General features: G+C 36.7%; 1 protein-coding gene across 3 annotated transcripts in view; it reads right to left on the bottom strand.

Moving 5' to 3' along the window:
* LRIG2 (leucine rich repeats and immunoglobulin like domains 2) overlaps nucleotides 1-19,833 on the bottom strand; it is a 61,497-nt gene that overhangs the window by 8,221 nt on the left and 33,443 nt on the right. For 2 of the 3 annotated variants that reach the window (XM_025983273.2, XM_072766472.1), the window contains 9 exons: nucleotides 19,646-19,789; nucleotides 16,794-16,874; nucleotides 15,993-16,064; nucleotides 15,786-15,854; nucleotides 11,500-11,663; nucleotides 5,448-5,768; nucleotides 4,101-4,382; nucleotides 2,291-2,740; nucleotides 1,526-1,675 (listed from right to left, as the gene is read on the bottom strand). In XM_025983273.2, the coding sequence (XP_025839058.2) occupies nucleotides 1,526-1,675; nucleotides 2,291-2,740; nucleotides 4,101-4,382; nucleotides 5,448-5,768; nucleotides 11,500-11,663; nucleotides 15,786-15,854; nucleotides 15,993-16,064; nucleotides 16,794-16,874; nucleotides 19,646-19,789 (1,733 nt within the window). Of the gene's footprint in view, nucleotides 1-214; nucleotides 367-1,525; nucleotides 1,676-2,290; nucleotides 2,741-4,100; nucleotides 4,383-5,447; nucleotides 5,769-11,499; nucleotides 11,664-15,785; nucleotides 15,855-15,992; nucleotides 16,065-16,793; nucleotides 16,875-19,645; nucleotides 19,790-19,833 lie in introns of all 3 variants that reach the window. The other variant, XR_012003018.1, reaches the window with a different exon arrangement.

Below are 19,833 nucleotides of genomic sequence, written 5' to 3'. Positions count from 1 at the left end.
AACCTGCATTAGTTTCATGAGCCAAGGGGTTAAGCAACACTCAATGCTAAGAGTTCCCCTAGAGGAAGCCTCTGATGGCCAAGAGCCCGGCCTAACACATGTGAGTAGTCTGGCAGAAGTAAAGTTTAATAAGGAGCTCCCAGGACTGTTACGTGCTTTGAAAACTGCTAAAAGAGAGAAAAGACAGTGAGAAATAAAAGAGCAAGCAACTTACTCTTGATCACGCAACGGTGTTAGAACCCGAAGTTAGTTTGACCCAGAAGGCAGTGTTCTTTCCCACCAATTTCAAAGAGTAGAGGCATTTAAAGATTCTTTTAAAAGTCAGAAGTACCCTTCTTTCCATGGAAAGCCAAAATAAAATCCAATCTATCCATTAAACAGATAAATTCTGTTAATGCTCAGCCTAAAAAAAAAATCTCTGTACAAATAGAAAAGGCCTTTCATTTATACAGTATTTGAAGTAGTACACTGATTTGTTGAAAGGATCTGTGAGAATCTTGAGAAGTGCTTTATAAAATACTGCTTCTTTATTTTAAAAATGACAAAGTTAAAGCTCAGATTTGAGTAACTTGTTCATGGTCCCAGAGCTGGAAGCAGGAACTAGGAATCAAACCCAATTCTTCTATCCCTAGTTCACCTCCCTGAGTTCTGTCACTCCCTGTGGGAAGGGAGGAATGGGGGAGAGAAATAGTACTGAGAAGTTGGGTTCATTTAATTAGGAAATTTTGTATCTCCTTGAAGTTCTCCAACATATACTGAGAATCATCACTGCCTTTTAAACTTCAGTGAGTAGCACCTGTCAGGAGACACAAACCTCTCCTGGATATGGTCTGAAGAATACTCATGCCTTAAAAAAATAAGACACCTCAAAAGAGTTTCTAGAGCATCTCCTTCTCACAAGAATACTTCGGTTTGGGAGTGTTGCTGGGTATACCAATCCTTTGTTTTGGGATGTGTTTCTCCTTTCTGTCAGATGATCTTCTCTGTTAAGACTTCAGTCAACTTCCATCTGATTTTGCATGGAGCCAAATGTTTTCACTGAGTATCTTACTTTGGAATGTTGCCTCAGGGGGTTGCTGGCTGAGTGGCTCAGTCAGGTGAGCATTTGCCTTCGGGCTCAGGTCGGATCAAGGCCCTCATCAGGCTCCCTGCTCAGCAGGCTGCCTGCTTCTCCCCCTCCCTCTGCTGCTCCCCCTGCTTGTTCTCACTCTCTCTCTCCCTCTCTCAAATAAATAAGTAAAATATATTTTTAAAAAAATTTTGCCGGGGCACTGGAGTGACTCAGTAGTTGAGCATCTGCCTTTGGCTCAGGTCATGATCCTGGGGTCCTGGGATCGAGTCCCACATCAGGCTTCCCCTGAATGGGGCCTGTGTCTCTACCCTCTGTGTGTCTCTCTCATGAATAAATAAAATCTTAAAAAAAAAAATGTTGCCTCAGGTTAGTGGGGAATACCATACACTGAAAAATAAACTCAAAAGAATAGGTGGTAACCGTAAGCATATACAACCAAGAGTCCTTACTTACCATCAGTGCCCTTGTGTAAATATCCATTAGCAGGAGGCATAAGTTGCTGATGACTGCCTGCCTCAGAGTGGCTGTAGCCTTCCTGTGGCTCCGACAGTGTTCCTTGGGAAGACAAGTAGCTGGGAATGTCTGCAGGCAGATTAAGCTCCTCTGTAAAAGAGAGATCTGTAACTTTCAAATAAAGTCAGGCAACACTCGGAAGACTATTGTGCAAATGTGCTTCACTCTGATACATCTACTGGCCAGGAAATGTTATGCACCTAGGAACTCAACAGGTCTTAGAATTTCCCCAAAAAACTATTTCTCGCTGAAATTCTTTTCAAAGTTTCATTTTAAAAGTACTATTAAAAGAGGCAAGACCTAATGTCTGAAATCTTATCCATACACATACTTTCACAATCTATCAACAGAGCCTCTTCTCTTTCAGGATTTCAGGGGAGGGGTATGAAAGATTGATCCCAGTCAGAAGGGCTCCATTCTTCCCCCACAGAGAAGCTAGGATGGAAATGAGCTTTAGGCATTAAAGAAAAAAGGTGCACATGTAATGTGTTTATAAGAGCAAAGTTTTGGGGCACTGTCTATAAATTCTTCAAATTATTCATCAGAGAGGTTCCATTATACCAAGGAAGTAGGACATTTTAACAGAAAACTCCTCCTACCACACATAAAGTGTCAAAGTTCATAGCTTTTTATATTTTACAATAAATCCTACACTACGTTCCTGACTCAAGTACAAGCCATAGGTGTCAATTGGGTACCACTCACCTGTGTTTGTGATACTATAGTCTTCATTCTTCCTTCTCATGTGGTAAATAACAATGACCCAGATCAAAGAGGTGCCCACAACACAGCAAACCACAACAATGATGACAATGCCAACTGTGGTCCAGCCATCATCTTCATGCCCAATGCTACTCTGGGAAGAGTCACAATTGGGGGATGAAATGACATTTAGGTAAATGTGACCACGTTCTGTCCCAAGGGTATTAGACATAATGCAGGTATATTTCCCTGCATCTTCCAGGCCAGCATCAACAATGATGAGAAGCTGATTTGCTGCAGCAAAGAAGTGCCGTTCTGTCACCAGCAGTGGCCCGTCATCTTTGGTCCAGTTGAGGCGAGGGGAAGGACTCCCTCCAGCTATGCACTGTAATACTGCAGTTTCACCTCGGGTTACTGTCTTGTCCTCCAGGGGTCTGATAAATGAGGGTGTCTCTAAGAGAGAGAAAGATGCATAAAAAAACCATGTTAAACAGTTTTATTTCTTAAATCCTACTGAATTAGATAAATGAGGTGACCATGCAATAAATAAGCACTTTCAGGGGTGCCTGGCCCCTCAGTGGGTTAAGTGGCCAACTCTGGATTTCAGCTCTGGTCATAATCTTATGGTCCTGGGATCAAGCACTGCATTGGACTCCACACGATGCAGGGAGTCTGCATGAGATTCTCTCTCTCTCCCTTTTCCCCTCTCACTTCTCTAAATAAATCTTTAGAAAAAAAAAGTAAGCACTTTCATATACTTGTGGGAAGATTAAAAGTCAGTGTTTTAGAAACACAAAAGCCTAAAAAATCTTATCTCACTAATTCCACCTTGGGCAAGCTATCCTAAACAAGGAAGTCAAAGATTTATACACGAAGATGTTTATTCTGAAATTAGTTGTAATTTTTAAAAATAAAGGAAAACGATCTTTAAATCTAGAAGGAGTAAGTAAACCATGGTACAGGCACATGACAGTTTTTGAAGACTTAATGACAGAATAACCATTGTAAAGTAATATTATTTCAGAGGAAAAAAATAGTTATACAAAATTACATGAAAATGTGTTTTAAAAAGTCCAGAATATGCCAAAATCTTTAACAGTGTTTCAGTGACTTTCCCTTTTTCTAATTTTCTATACATTCTAAGTTTTTAAAACACTTATTCTTCTGATTACACAAGTAAATAACACAAACCAAAAAACTTAAAAAACCTAACATTCAGGGGAATGGAGAAAGCAGAATCTGCCCTTAATTTGAGTCCCATGAAAAGCATTCTCATAAGAAAAAAAAAAAAATTGGCTTGTCAGAGGAACTCTTTAGGGAAAAGACATTTTATTTTACCAGAACACAGGATCAAAAAAAAGGAGCACATTGGAAGGAGAACAGGAAATCTAACCAGAGGATGGTCATTTTTTGTATGTCAAATTAAAAAAAAAAAAAAAATGAACTAGGGGAAAAACAATTAAATTGTGTGTGAAGCAGTATAAAACAACTGCAAACTCACTGCTGAAAAGCAGAAAAAACATATACGGACTAGAAACCTTCCAGGAGATATAGCAGGATAAATGGATTTGAGTGTCCAATTCATGTGATAAAGATCTCTAATTCTGCCATCACTACTTCCCCAGACTTCAGTTATCTGACCACTAATATCCCAGGCTGACATAACCCTTGCACATACTGGCAAAATATGGTGACAAAGATATAAGGATGACAACTAAAGTCTCAAACTTAGACTTTTTGCCATTAAGACCAGAGGAGCCCCTTAATAAAAAGGCTCCAACGAAATCAGGGACCCACGGGGTAGTACACATACCTAATACTGTGAGTGAGGCATTTGCAGAGAGACCCCCAGCTATGTTCTGTGCCATGCAGCTATAGATTCCCATGTCTTCTATTTTCACGTTGGCAATGAAGAAGACATCATCCTCAGGCATGACGTGCATGCGTCTCTCTCGAGCCGCAGGGAAGTCAGTGCCACCATCTTTCTGCCAGGAAATCTGAGGTGCAGGGTGCCCCTCTGCAGCACACTCTAATCTGGCCATGGCACCAGTGCGAATAGTAAGATCCATTGGCGTTTTCAGGAAAGATGGCATCTCTGTTCCAAGAAAGATTATGAAACAAAGTGGGTGGGGTGAGGGGGGAATACACACACACACACACACATGCGCGTGCACACGCGCACACATGCGCGTTTACATACATACACAAATGAGAGAATCTGTTAAGCAAAATACCAACTGTTACAATACTCTATTTCTTTCAGGCATGCCTTCTGGATTGACAGTAAATCCAACTTCAGAGGCCATCTTTTCTTTCTGAACCTCAGAGTACATGGAGTAAGGTGATGACAAACTATCCTAGAACACATGACATGACCTGATCTCTCTGATGGGGAGAGGAAAGGCAGGAGGCCACAAACCTTTCTGAACTCTGTATTTTAGAACCCACTATTTATTACAACTCTCTTATTTAAGAGACTAAACAGTGCTTTCCAAACTAACATCTACAGAGCTGTCATGACAAATGAATGCTAAAGAAATTTATACCAAAAAATATATAAATAAAATACAAAACATTTATGCCTTCAAAAAATCTCATAAAACAACAGAGTAAGACATAAGTTAAGTCTTTTGGGTGTACAAAACCTAAAATGTTTTAGTGATTCAATTCGATAGGTGATTGATTAATTAAACTGTTTTGGAGAAGTTCTTTTTTACGATCACAGTGAAGAAGAGCATTAATTGCAAAAATGATTCTGTGTGACTACATTTAGACAATGATAATGATCACTGTACCCAGAAATGTCCTACATACTCTATTACAAAGCCCTGTGAACAGTGTCAGGAATAAATTTCATAGTTTTCAGAACAAGAATTATGATTTTAGAAAGAACAGAGAATTTCAGAAGAATTTTTCCAAAAGCATAAATAACAAGGAAAGCAGCCTATCTTCTAAGGCCATGGAAATCCCCTTTACCTACAACCAATTCATAGCTGGGCAAAACGGTAATCCAGTCTATACATTATTATAGCTCTAAAGACAAAATAGTAAAACTCCCTCCTCAAATGTCAGGCTTAGCCTCATTTTCTTGGCTAAGTGGTTCAAAAACTGAACATGAAAAATCCTTCTAACTATAAAACTATCAGGGAGAATTCCTTACCATTCACAGTCAGTTTGGCTTTATTAGAATAATTAGAACCAAAGTGATTAGTAACGATGCACTGATATTCTCCTTCATCTGTGAAATTCACATTGAAAACATGGAAGACGCTTGTATATTCTACAGCTTCTCCAGCTTGCTGCTGATAACGAACAAAATTCTCAATATCGATGTCATACAGGATTTCACCATCTTTGCGCCACACAGTAGACATGGGTGAATCACTGCTGCTCACTGCACTGCACGTCAGAGTCACATTCGTGCCTCTTAGAGCAACTGTAGTTTCAGGATGCATTTTTATCTGTGGCTTGAGAAAATCATCTAAGAGAAAAAAATGGAGCAGGAGCCAAGTCATTTATTTATTTTTGCTTCTACAGATTTTGAAACAACGTAAAATTGTTTTGTATGGTTTACAAAATGGCATATTAAGATTGACAGACTACAGGGCTAGAATCCAATTCCTTTTTGTTGAAAGATAAGGAAAATGAGGCCCAAAAGGGTGAAATGACTTATTCAGAGTCAATGTGAGCTCCCAGCAAAGCCTGGATGAGAACCCAGGTTCTCAGACTTCAAGGTTTAAGCATGCTCTCTACTATCACTTATGGTTACTTATTCTTAGAATGTACTTAAGTATTACCAGTTACTGGGAAAAAAGAAAAATCTATATTCAAATTTCAAAACAAGTTCTAATCGTATTAGCTCTAGTTTATATGTAGAGATTATATATATAAACATATATATAATAATACCTATTATCTTTTTTGTGTCAATATAGAAAATGGCAATTACAAATTTATATTTTACAGGGTGTACTTATTAATAAAACATTAACTTGGGGGTGCCTGGGTGGCTCAGTAGGTTAAGTGTCTGACTCTTGGTTTCAGCTCAGGCCATGATCTTGGGGTCCTGAGATCAGGCCCCACATCAGGCTCCATGCTCAAGCAAAGTCCGCTTGTCTCTCTCCCTCTGCTTTTCTCTCTACTCTCTCTCTCTGGAATAAATAAATAAAATCTTTAAAAAAAAAAAAAAATATCATTTGAACATACTTTGTATGTGTATAACTCCCACCTAAAATAGAAATTACAAACATCTTAAATGTCCAACTGAAGATAGGCTTAGGCCTGGCTAATAAAGTACAGATTCATAAATAATACTATGTAATTATATGTAAAAACAATGTAAGTATTTTGTGGGCTTTAACTTCCAAGTGTTCTAAGTATCTTTAAGTGATTATAAAAACAGATCTGGCAATATATGCGTGTCTAAACAATCAGACACTAGTGATATGCAAGACAGTTACACTGATGTAAAAGTTCTACTGCCTAAAGCTAGGAATCAGTTATTCTACTTCAAAGGAAATTTAAGTGTAAAGGAAAAATGTCTAGGCTGAGAAAGAACAATATAAATACATACTTGAAATTATGAGTAGTGGAATCATGACAACTTTTCATGACTCTCCCCCTACATCCCCCCAAAAAACTCCAAAATTCTGCCATCACTTTAGTCTTAAGAAACTACATCAAAAATAGAAACAACATGAAACCGGTGCATTCATACCTTGCTGGTGACAACATAAACAAGTGCTATCTTTATGGATAATACCTGGTAGTACTTTTTAAGATCAACTTAAAAAATATATGTATTTTTGACTCAGTTATCTTACTGCTGGGTATTTATTCTACAGTTAACAACCCCCTAAAAGGGAAAGGCTTCATTCATAAAGATGCTATTATACTGATATTAAAAATGATCACTGATGAACACACAAAGGAAAAAAACTGCTTATGATGTATTAGGCCAAAGAACACAAAATTTAATCTACACAATATGAGAAGAGAAAAACAGAAAAATGGAAATAGATATGCTAGTTTGAAAGCATTCTGGTTTAATTTTTTTAAATTCTGTTGTTAAGACAGTAAGTGTGCAACACACATCTTTTATGATCACAACACTATGAAACTAGAAATCAACCATAAGAAAAAAATCTTTAAAAAGCACAACCTATGGAGGTTAAATAACATGCTATTAAGCCATGGAATGGGTCGGGCTACCTGACTGGCTCAGTCAGTAGAGTATTTGACTACTGATCTCAGGGTTCTGAGTTTGAGCCCCATGTTAGGTATAGGGATTACTTAAAAATAAAATTTTTTTTAAGGTTTATCTATTTTAGAGAGAGAAAGAGTACACGTGGGGTGGGGGCAGAGGCAGAAAAAGAGAATCTTTAAGCAGACTCTGCACAGAGCACAGAGCCTGAGTGGGGCTCAATCCCACGACTTCGAGATCCTGAGCTGAAACCAAGAGTCAGACCCCTAACCAACTATGACTCCCAGGTGCCCCCCAAAATAAAACCTTTAAAAATAAATAAAACAATGAATGGGTCAACCAAGAAATCAAAGAAGAAATAAAAAATTACATGAAAACAAATGAAAATGAAGACAGTCCATAATCTCTGGGATGCAGCCAAAAGTGGTTTGAAGAGGAAAGTTTACAGCAATATAGATTTACCTCAGGAAGCAAAAAAAAATCTCAAATAAACAACTCACCTTATACCTAATGGAGCTAGAAAAAGAAGAAAATCTAAACCTAGCAAAAGTAAGGAAATAATAAAAACAAGAGCAGAAATAAATGACACAGAAACTAAAATAAAATAGAACAGATCAATGAAACCAGGAGCTTGTTCTTTGAAAAGATCAATAAAATTGATAAACCTCTAAGCAAGATTCATTAAAAAAAAGAGGACTCAAATAAACAAGATTACTAATGAAAAGAAGAGAAATGACAACCAACACCAAAAAAATAAATAATTGTAACAGGATATTATGAAAACCTATGTATCAACAAATTGGACAACTTAGAAGAAATAGATAAATTTCTAGAAACATAACCTAAAATAGGAATAAACAGAAAATTCGAACAGACCAATTAAGAGCAATAGAATTGATCAATAATCAAAAAACTCTCAAAAAACCAAGTCTAGGACCAGACTGCTTCACAGGTGAATTCTACCAAACATTTAAAGAAAAAAATGATACTCATTCTTCTCAAACTATTCTAAAACATACAAGAGGAAGGAAAACTTCCAAATTCATTCTATGAAGCCAATATCACCCTAATACCAAAACCAGATAAAGACATGGCAGAAAAAAAAGAGAACTACAGGCCAGTATCTCTTATGAATATAGATGCAAAAATCCTCAACAAAATATCAGCAAACTGAATCCAACAATATGTCAAAAAAAAAAATATACACCCCTATCAAGTGGGATTTATTTCCTAGATGCAAGAGTTGTTTAATATGCACAAAACAATCAATGTGACGCACCATATCAATAACAGAAAGGATAACAATCATATGATCATTTCAACAGATGCAGAAAAGGCATTTGACAAAGTACAACGTCCATGTATGATAAAAATCCTCAAAAAGTAGGTCTAGAGGGAATATATCTCAACATACTAAAGTCCTTATATGAAAAACCCACAGCCAACATCCTACTCAGTGGTGAAAAACTGAGAGCTTTTCCCCTAAGGTCAGGAATCAGACAAGGATGCTCACTCTCACTACTTTTATTCAACATAGTACTGGAAGTCCTAGCCCAGCAATCTGATTACATAAAGAAATAAAAGGCACAATAGGTAAGAAAGAAGTAAAACTTTCACTATTAACAGATGACATGATACTGTATTTGGAAAACTCTAAAGCCTCCACCTAAATAAACACTACCACTGATAAATTCAGTAAGACTGCAAGACACAAAATCAATGTACAGATATCTGTTGCATTCCTATACGCGAAAAATGAAGCACCAGAAAGTGAAATTAAGAAAACAATCCCACTTACAACTGCACCAAAAACAACAAAATATCTAGGAATAAACTTAACCAAAGAGGTGAAAAATCTGTACTCTAAAACTATAAAACATTGATGAAAGAAATTAAAGATGATGCAAAGAAACAGAATGACATTCCATGTTCATGGACTGGAAGAACAAATATTGTTAAGAGTCTTTTGTTTGTTTGTTTGTTTGTTTTTTAAGATGTCTATACTACCCAAAGAAATCTACACATTTAATGCAATCCCTATCAAAACACCAAGAGCATTTTTTAATAGAAGTAGACCAAACAACCTGAAAATTTGTATGGAACCAAAAAAGACCTCGTGTAGCCAAAGGAATCTACAAAGAAAAACAAAACTGGAGATATCACAATTCCAGAGGGCAAGTTATACTGCAACGTGGTAGTAATTATATGGTATAACAGACACAGAGATCATGGACTAGAATAGAAAACCCAGAAATAAACCTACAACTATATGGTCAATTAATCTTCAACAAAGGAATATGCATTGGGAAAAAGTCTCTTCAATAGTGTTGGGAATACTGGTCAACTACATGTGAAAGAATGATACTGGACCACTTTCTTTCACCATACACAAACATAAACTCAAAATGGAATAAAGACCTAAATGTGAGACCTGAAACCATAAAAACCCTTGAAGAGAGCACAGGCAGTAATAATCTATCTGACAATGCCCATAGCAATATTTTTCTAGACATGTCTCTTGAGGCAATAGAAACAAAGGCAAAAATAAACTACTGGGACTACATCAATGTAAAAAATTTCCACACAGCAAAGGAAACAATCAACAGAACTAAAAGGCAACCTACTGAATAGAAGATCTCTGCAAATGACATATCCGATAAAGGATTAATAACCAAAATATAAAAAGAACTGATACAACACAATACCCCAAAACAAATAGCCCAATAAAAAATGGGCAGGGGTGCCTCAGTGGCACAGTCAGTTCAGCCATTGACTCTTGGTTTCAGCTCATATAGTGATTTCAGGATCATGAGATCTTGTCCTGCATCAGGCTCCATACTCAGTGCAGAATCTGCTTGAGATTCTCTCCCCTCCTCTGCTCCTCCCACCCATGTTCTCTTTAAAGTAAATAAATAAATCTTTTTAAAAAGACAGGCAGAATGGGCAGCCCTGGTGGCACAGCGGTTTAGTGCTGCCTACAGCCCGGGGTGTGATCCTGGGGACCCGGGATCGAGTCCCACGTCGGGCTCCCTGAGTGGAGCCTGCTTCTCCTTCTGCCTGTGTCTCTGCCTCTCTCTCTCTCTCTCTCTCTCTCTCTCTCATGAATAAATAAATAAAGTCTTTTAAAAAATAAAAAAAAAATAAAAACAAAAAGACAGGCAGAAGACATGAACAGACATTTCCAAAAAAGGACTGGTGATCAATAGATACATGAAAAGATGCTAAACAGCACTCATCATCAGGGAAATGTAAACCATAACCACACTGAGATAGCACCCCTATGTGTGTCAGAATGGCTAAAATCAAAATACAAGAAACAACAAGTTTTGGCAAGGATGTGGAGAAATGGAACCCTCCTACACTGTTGATGGGAATGCAAACTGATGCAGCCAATAAGGAAAATAGTATGAAGGTTCCTCAAAAAATTAAAAATAGAACTACCCTACAATCCAGGAGCCACGCTAAGTATTTACCCAAAAACTACAAAAACATGAACTGAAAGGGATACATGGCACCCCTAGGTTTATTGCAGCATTATTTACAACAGCCAAATTATAGAAGTAGCCCAAGTGTCCATTTATAAATGAATGGATAAAGAAGATGTATACATATATAGATACTATGTATACAATATATACATACTATGAAATATTATTCAGCCATAATAAAGAATGAAATGTTACCATCTGCAATGACACGGATGTAGCTAAAGAGTATAATGTAAGTGAAATAAGTCAGAGAAAGACAAATACCATAAAATTTCACTGATACGTGTAATTTAAGAAACTAAACAAACAAGCAAAGAAAAAGAAAGCAGGAAAAAGCAAGAAATGACTCTTAACTATATAGAACAAACTGATGGTTACTAGGTGGGAGGTGGGTGGGAGGAGGAGGTAAAGAGGAAATGGAGATTAAATAATAAACTTATGATGAAAAAATAATAAAATAAAATAATTTTTTAAAGATAGTAAGTGTGTAGTATACAAAATTTTAAAACAAAAATACAAACCACAGACAAAATCTTTCAGATCCACATTCAGGATGCTTTGCCCTGCCAGCCATTCAGGGTGTGCACAGCTTACATTCACAGAATGCTGGAAGTTATTATCAACCAGCCACTGAAGCAACCACTTCAAATGGCAGTCACAGAGTAAACTGCTTGTGTTCAGAATCCTGCAAAAATAAAGAAGAAAAGAAGTACCCTTTATGTTTTATTCTGTTTCTTCACCATTAAAAGTTTACTGCACACTGTACCCATGCATTTTTCTTGCCAAAACATGTTCAACCTAAACCAAACCAGAAGGAAACAAATTCAGATTGTCAGCCTCGATTCCTCCAATATGTCACTATCATGCAAGACATCAAGAAAAGGGGTGAAACAAGGGTAAGGGACCCATTTTAGATTAAAGGAGACTAAAAAGTCATTACAACAAAATGCAGTGCATGATTCTTGATTGGAAAAAATATCTACAAGGAACTTTTCTTTGAGATTGGGGAAAGCTGAGTATAAACTGCATGTCAATTAATATTATTTTAACAACTGTAATTTCATTGACTGAGAATAGTATTGTGGCTATATGCAGGAAAACACCCTCATTCTTGGGAAATACATGCTGAGATATTTAGGAGTAAAGTGTTATGATGTCTGCAACTTCCTATCAAATGGCTAAGCAAAATAATAGAGTGTATAGAGAAAAGAGAGAGAGATAGAGATAGAAACAGATGGGAGGGAGCGGAAAAACATATCACAAATTTAGCAAAAAGTTAACAAGCAGTAAATCTAGGTAAAGGGTATATGGATGTTAACTGTACCTTCCTTTCAATTTTTGAGATTTAAAATTTTCCCTAGAAAAATTTGGGGAAAAGCTTACCATATACATTGCAGCATAGAGATGTTTGTTGTGGAGATGACAAAATTACTTTCAAATTATTTCATCAAGAATGAAAACACTTCAGCCCTAGGGCAATGTGTACTGCAACTTAAACTAAAAACCAGTGAGATTTTATTTGTTGTCTATAATAGGCCTATAAAACATATCTGAAAAATCAGATAGGTTTTCTCTTAATGACCTGTGACTCTCCATTCCACCTGGAGTTAGTGAAAGCAAATGATTTTGAGACACTGTAACTTGCTTTGTGTGTGACAAAAAAATCCCCATCAAGTTTTAAAGCATCTAAGCTCTGATTCCAAAAAAGTTTCAGTCTTCAATGGTATCTCAAAACCCTTATTTGACTAAGGATTATTTTAATTCATCAGGCCAAAAGTTACCTTTTGCATTTAAGAATTCTTAGATTATATTCATTCATTGATAGAGAAATATTTGAGTCTACTCTATGCAAGGCACTGTTCTAGGCTGTGGTGATACAGGCCTCATAAAATTTATGTATTCATTAGAGCCAGGCAATAAAAAATGGCAAAGTACAAAGTCAGAAAGCAAGTGCTATCAAGAAAAACAAAGTTAAGCAAAGATACAGAGAGGCAGCTACCAGTTCAGATAAAAACAGGGAAAAATTCTTTGAAGAGATGGCATTTGGGCAAAGACCTGAAAGAAGTGAGAGCAAATCCCACAAAGAACTGAGGGGAGAGTGTTGCATACATAGGAAACTATGTGCAAAGGCCTTTAAGCAGACGTGCCTAATATACTTGAGGAATAGCAAGGAGGCCACTGAGGCCAGAGCACAGTGAGGGAAGGGACAGTGACAGGAACGAGGTGAGAGAGCTGGGCAGGAAGAGCAGACCATGCATGTGCTGTATTTATACACTAAGAAAAGAACCTGAAGTATTTTCTCCCTTTGTGTGAAGGAAGCCACTGGAAGGTTAAAAATAGAAGAGTGATGTGGTCTGATTTATGATTTCTAAGCATAAGCTAGGCTCATGAGACCTGGACTCAATCCTAATTCAGCAACTTACCTCAAGCAACATACTTAAATGTCTCCAAAATCTCAGTTTCTAGTTCTGGAAAATGAGTTTGAATGCCTAGCTCAAAAAAAAATTTGAATAAAGCATTTAGCACAGCGCCTGGACACAGATACCACTGAATTCACATTACCTTCCTTTATTTCTGTTCCTTTTTCATCTTTCCACACTCACAAGTGGTTGTCTTTGAGTAGTGGGGATCCGGAGACTTGCACTCCCTCTTGGTTTAACTATGTTTTCTAATATTTCTACCATGATTATATAAGTTTAGTGCAAAATATTAATTTACATAAGACTCTCCCATCTCCCCCCAGTATTTATGCATAGCACTGTGAAGGATACTAGAAAGCATAAAGATATATTTTAATAAATATACGATGTAACAGTATTGTAACTATGACTTAGATTTAGAGTGAATCAAAAGCAACCAAAATTTCTCAGCAAATAAGGTATGTTAAGAGTTTCCTCCATCAGCAGTTTGTTTAAACCAATTCTCAAATTATCAAATGACTGAAGACTGAAACTACACTCTCCGCTTTCACCTACTACCTAAATTACATTTTATACTGAGCTCTCATAACAGAAGTAAGAATTTTATTGTTGGCCCTTGGACTATCATGAGGAAAAAAATAGTTAATACTAAGTTGTACCCTTAACAGTTAAGCCTAGGAGAAATAACTCGAAATATTTCAATAGAGTTCTCCCCCTGCCTCCGCAAAGTACCCCCCAAATAAAGAGCCACTTAAAAAGTCTGGCAGAAAATAATTAATGATGATTTCCATAACATTTTTATTTTATTAATATTAGCTATTCAATTTTCACTATGTGCCAGGCTCTATATTGAGCATATTAGTTTCCTAATATATTTAGAGGAAAAAAAATTCAAACTCCTGACTCAATAGGCCTAGGTGGTCTGCTTCCTGCTTAACCCTCTGACCTCATCTCCTACCATTCTTCCTCTTGCTCTTTTCCAGCCACACTAGTGTCTTTGCTGTTCATCAAGCATAAGAAGCAAGCTCCTACCTCAGGGCCTTTTCACTTGCTGTTCTCTGTGCCTAGAATGACCCAGTATTCAACACTTTGTCACTCCCTAAAGGTTCTGACTTAGATGCTGTTATCTCCAAAAAGCCTTCCCTCACTATTTTATCTAAAATGATAATCCTGCTCACTCCCCAGATGCGTGGCCCACTTTTATTTTCCTTTAGAACTCTTATTACCTGATAAGATATTATCGATCTACTGATTCTTTGACTTCCTTACTAGAAATTATTTTAATATACAGTAAGGATAGAGACTTCGTCTTGTTCACTACTGTGTTTTTAGCATCTAGAACAGTACCTTACGTAGCAGATGAGAATAAATATTTCCCGAATAAACAAATTATCTAATTTTATCCTCACAATTTGTCACAGTAATGTCAAGTTGTTCTAAAAGTTTCTAAATGCTTACTATGAATTTCTATCCTTATCTTATCACAAACCAGTTCTGGTCCACAATCCTTCCTTTGTTTTAGTCCACTGATGCTTAACATTGGCTGAATATTCAAATCACCAGAGTTTAAAATTAGTACCAATGTTCAATTAACCACCCCTCCTCCTGGGAAATCTCTAAACCAATAACAGCAATTTTTTAAAAAGCATGAATGAAAAAAGACATAAAATGTTTTTCAGCTGCAACTATTTAACAGTGTTTGACCATTTTATTAACTTGAAAAAAAAGATTAGAGACATCCTCTCTGACCATTATACTGAAAGTGCTGGATTATCTCCAACAAGTTACCTAATACCTTAAGTATATTAGGATTTTTATTTATTTTTTTTTAATTTATTATTTATGATAGTCACACAGAGAGAGAGAGAGAGAGGCAGAGACACAGGCAGAGGGAGAAGCAGGCTCCATGCACCGGGAGCCCGACGTGGGACTCGATCCCGGGTCTCCAGGATCGCGTGCTGGGCTAAAGGCAGGCGCCAAACCACTGCGCCACCCAGGGATCCCAAGTATATTAGGATTAACTGTAATCCACCCTCTGGTTTCCAGCTTCAGAGGGTTGGGAACACATTTTTCCAATAATCCAAAAGTAAATGGGGTTGGGGAGGAACAGGAGGATATAGGGAAAGCACAAGGAGCATGCTAAAGTCTCTTTAACTACAAGCATAAGTAAAACATAAGGTCTTGGTGTCACAAACTCCAGGCTTTTCAATTCTGGGTTATTTTTAAAAATTATATCCAGCCACTAAAATAACTGAATATTAAAACTCTTTTTCCCCCCCTTCCTAAACTGCATGTTTTGGGAATCATATGGGTCACATTCATCACACTTAAGCACAAGTATGGATAATGATCTAATGATTGGTGACAAAAAGATTTAAGTTACGTACAGTTCTTTCAAGCGAGTCTGAGAAAAAGCATTTTCTTGGATAGACATTATAGCATTGTTGTTCAAATCTCTGAAATGAAGAGAAATTAAACATTACCAGTCACCATTTCTACAATTAAATTATATAAACACTTGAAATGGTCATGAGAACTTCTGCTAATAGCAAAGATTATTTATACACTGAGCAAAATGGATGCAAAATACTTACAGATGCTCAAGGGATTCAAGACCAATGAATGCTTTCTTTGTAATTGACTTAATTTGATTTCCTTGTAAGATTCTGAAATACAAACAGATCTCCTGATAAAGCTTTCCACTAAGAAAACTTAATTCATTAAATCAAACATTTACCTATAAAAAGTGAAAATAAGTTTAACATGCATTTTTAAGAAAGTTGTGAACCTTTATAACCAACCAATGCAAAGCACAGAATGAAGGCCTCTATTAAGAGGTTGGAACTCAACGAGGTGCCTATGAGCAGCCATCTAGACCATGATGCACTGATAGTTTTCATATGAGAAACTGGATTATAGTCCCAATCTCTCCCTTTTTAGCAAATGATCAGGTCAAAGATTTTCAGACTAGTGGGAAGCCTTGGAGAAATTCTAAGGAGAGAATATTTAAAATCTTACTTCAGAGAATTCCCTTCTAGATAAATTACCCATAAATCTCATATGATTAAAAAGGTGACTGGTTCAACTCTGGTTTCTCAGTGCATTTCTTTTACTTGAATAGAAATTCTAGTACTATGAATTATTTCTCTTTGAGTACCCACAGGCAAGCTTTCCATAGAAAATTGTCCCAACACTGAATGAATCAATGAATGAATCAATGAATAAAATGTAAAACCACCAACAAACAAAAAATGTAACAAAAAGCTTCTTCCTCTCGTGGATGAGTCAAAAGGCTGGCTTTCCAGCCATAGCAATAAGATATAATCCAATCACATTTAAAATTGGTTCTTGAAAATATATCTTTATAGACATATATAAATATTATAAACACATACAATTTAGTGAGACTTGTGAGTCCAGAAAAAGCTTCACTTGCATCTTCTATGGCCCATGAAATTTCATTGTTTCTTAAGTTTCTAAAAATATGGCAGAGAAAGGTTATTTTAGTTAACATGACCATAATAGCACTGGGCATCATCCTGGCATAGTAATGCTAATATTCTTATCCTTATTTTAACAATTATTTATGATAAAGACTCAACTCCTCTTTTTAAAAGAATATCTGCAATAAGCAAGTAAGAACTCTGTCTCATAAGCAAAGGATAAAGCTGGCCTTGATAAATAAAGTAAGTAACCTGCTAGGAGTTTTTTTTTTTTTTAAGATTTTATTTATTTATCCATGAGAGACACAGAAAGAGAGAGGCAGAGACGTAGGCAGAGAAGCAGGCTACCCTTAGGGAAGTGGGACTCAATCCATGAACTCCAGGATCATGCCCTGAGCCGAAGGCAGAGCTTAACCTCTGAGCCATCCAGGCATCCCCCTGCTAAGAGTATTAATCTTCCTACCTAATAGCCCCTAATTTTGTTAGCATATTAAAAATTATAGTCAGGGTCCTGCAAAAAGCAGGAGGATTTCAAGATGCAGGGGATATGGCTCACAAATGTGATTTTAGACTAATGGGATTTCTGGGTGACCCAAGCCTTCCCAAGGGCCCTTAAAACTAAAATGGCTAATAAAGAATAATGTCAGTATAGAGCTTCAAAATTGACAGCAATTCAACATATCCCCTGGGAAGCAAGACCCATGAACACCCATGCGCTAGAGTGATCACTGCTATTTTTAAAAGGAAAAGTATGGTTCTTTTAAATTCCACTGTTGCATTCTCAGAGGAAATGCAATTGCACCACACAGTGTCCTGCTGAAAGAAGTATTAATTACAGATATTTAATCACTTTTGCTTCCTTAAAGTCATCTCATAATACAACACAAAGCTCTTTTCCTTATAATACATTTTAAGTTGTGTGAGTAATGGTAAGGAGACGGGGATCATCTTCCCATTTAGCTATATCTTTATTTGAAGTGAAAGCTAACAGGTTCATTTTGTTTTACTAAGGAATAAACATTGAAACAACTGATGGCTCAACATTCCAAGACCTCCCCCCTCCTCCAGAGTACAGCATACAAAGAACTCACTGACCAAAGGGAGTAGGAAGTATATACTCTGGCAGGAGTATTGGCCTAAAGCCAGAATTTCTCAGATTTTATCCTAATTCTGCCTTAATTATCTCCATGGCACCAATCATTTATTTCTGCAATTACTTTCCTAAACTTTAATATTAAAAGTAATAATCCATAGTATACTCAAAGAACCTGCTTGCCATTCTTTGAACTGCCAAAAGGCTGCAGCTGCATGTGATACAAGTTCTTGGATTTGAACTGTTCTAGGTTCACCTCTAACAATGTAGAAAAAACAAAAATCACTTAATTTTTCAAGGCCAAATCTGAAGGAAGACTACCTCACTAAGTTAAAAAAAATCAAACTAACTTGTGCAGGTATACACACCTTCATAAAATTATCATGCTTTCTCTCTCACTGATGGCTAGGTCTCAAAGTTGGGAACTTGCCTTTTTTCTGAGACCATTTATCAACTCGGAGCCTGATGACCAAAAAGTCATCTTTAGGAACATTAATAATCTACATATTCTACTAACTAGCCTTTTTCTCTTAATTCTGCTCTGCTTGAAATCACTGTATTTCATTAAAATACCTCTTCATTCAATTACATTTCATGACAAGAGTAAAACATCCAACTTACAGAACCCCAGACTTTTAGAGTTGAAATTGCTTATAGCAACCATTTACTCCTATGTCCATCCTCCACTGGATAGACACATGGAAAATGACACCCAGGGAAGGTTAAGTGATTCTGTTCATCTGACAGTATGGTAGAAAGCACATGAGCTTTAGTGTCAACAGATCTAGGTTCTAATGCTGGTTCAAACATTAACAAGCTGTGTGACTTTATTCTGAATGTGCCTGATTTTGTCTAATCTCTGAAACTAAGCAAGGTCAGGCCTGGTTAGTACTTGGATGAAAGACCAGCTGGGAATACAAGTTGTGTAACTTTAAACAACCATTTTAATCTCTCTCAACCTCAGTCTCCTGATATGGAAAAGAGCAATAACATCCTAGTATTCTGAAAGCACCTAGCACATATCAGATCATCGATAAACGTTAAGTTTTTTCTATTCAAGGTTATGCAGCAAATTAACAATGAACAGTGCACCTGCCAGAGTTGCTCCCGCAACACATCCTACGTCCTGCTGAATGAGGAGTAGTTGTTTTCTGATAGTAGTTCCAGGTCAGAAGAACAAGAAAATATGCATACTTGACTAGCAATTCTGTTTTATTCCACAGTAACTAGCACTATAAGAGATACTTTGTTGTTTAGTTGATTAAATTCAGAATTAAAGTACAAAGTGAACTGGCTAAAGATAAATAAGATGTATGTGTGCGGATAGAGACAAATAAGATTGACTGGCCCCAGGGTATAAGAGAGAAGAACAACTGCAAAATATTAACATAAACGTGAAAAAAAAACATAAACATGTAGCTTGATTAGCTGTTTTAATTTGCTTTATAATTTATTCTTAAAGTTTCTATTTATTTGAGAGAGAGAGAGCATGAGCAAGGGGAGGGGCAGAGGAACAAGCAGACTCCCCATTGAGCGGGGAACCCAATGTGGGGCTGGATCCTAGGACCCTGAGATCATGACCTGAACTGAAGTTACATACTTAACCAACTAAGCCATGCATAGTTTACTATTTACTGTTAAATAGTAAATATTTACTTTACTGTTTTAAAAAAAATTTTGCAAAAAAAAAAAAAAGGACAGATGTACTTACAGTGTCTGAAGATTGGAAAGAAACCTAAATACACCATCAGCAATGTGAGTGACTCTGTTGTCCCCTAAATTCAGTCTTTCCAGTAAGCTTAGACCCACAAAGGCAGATTTATCCAGGCGTGTCAACTGGTTATAGGACAAATCACTAAAAACAGGAAACATGAAGGATAAGAATTTCATTGTATTTTA

This window comes from Vulpes vulpes, chromosome 8 (assembly GCF_048418805.1).
Source record: "Vulpes vulpes isolate BD-2025 chromosome 8, VulVul3, whole genome shotgun sequence".
Taxonomy (NCBI): Eukaryota; Metazoa; Chordata; class Mammalia; order Carnivora; family Canidae; genus Vulpes; species Vulpes vulpes.
This window is presented reverse-complemented; position numbering and strand designations above follow the sequence as displayed.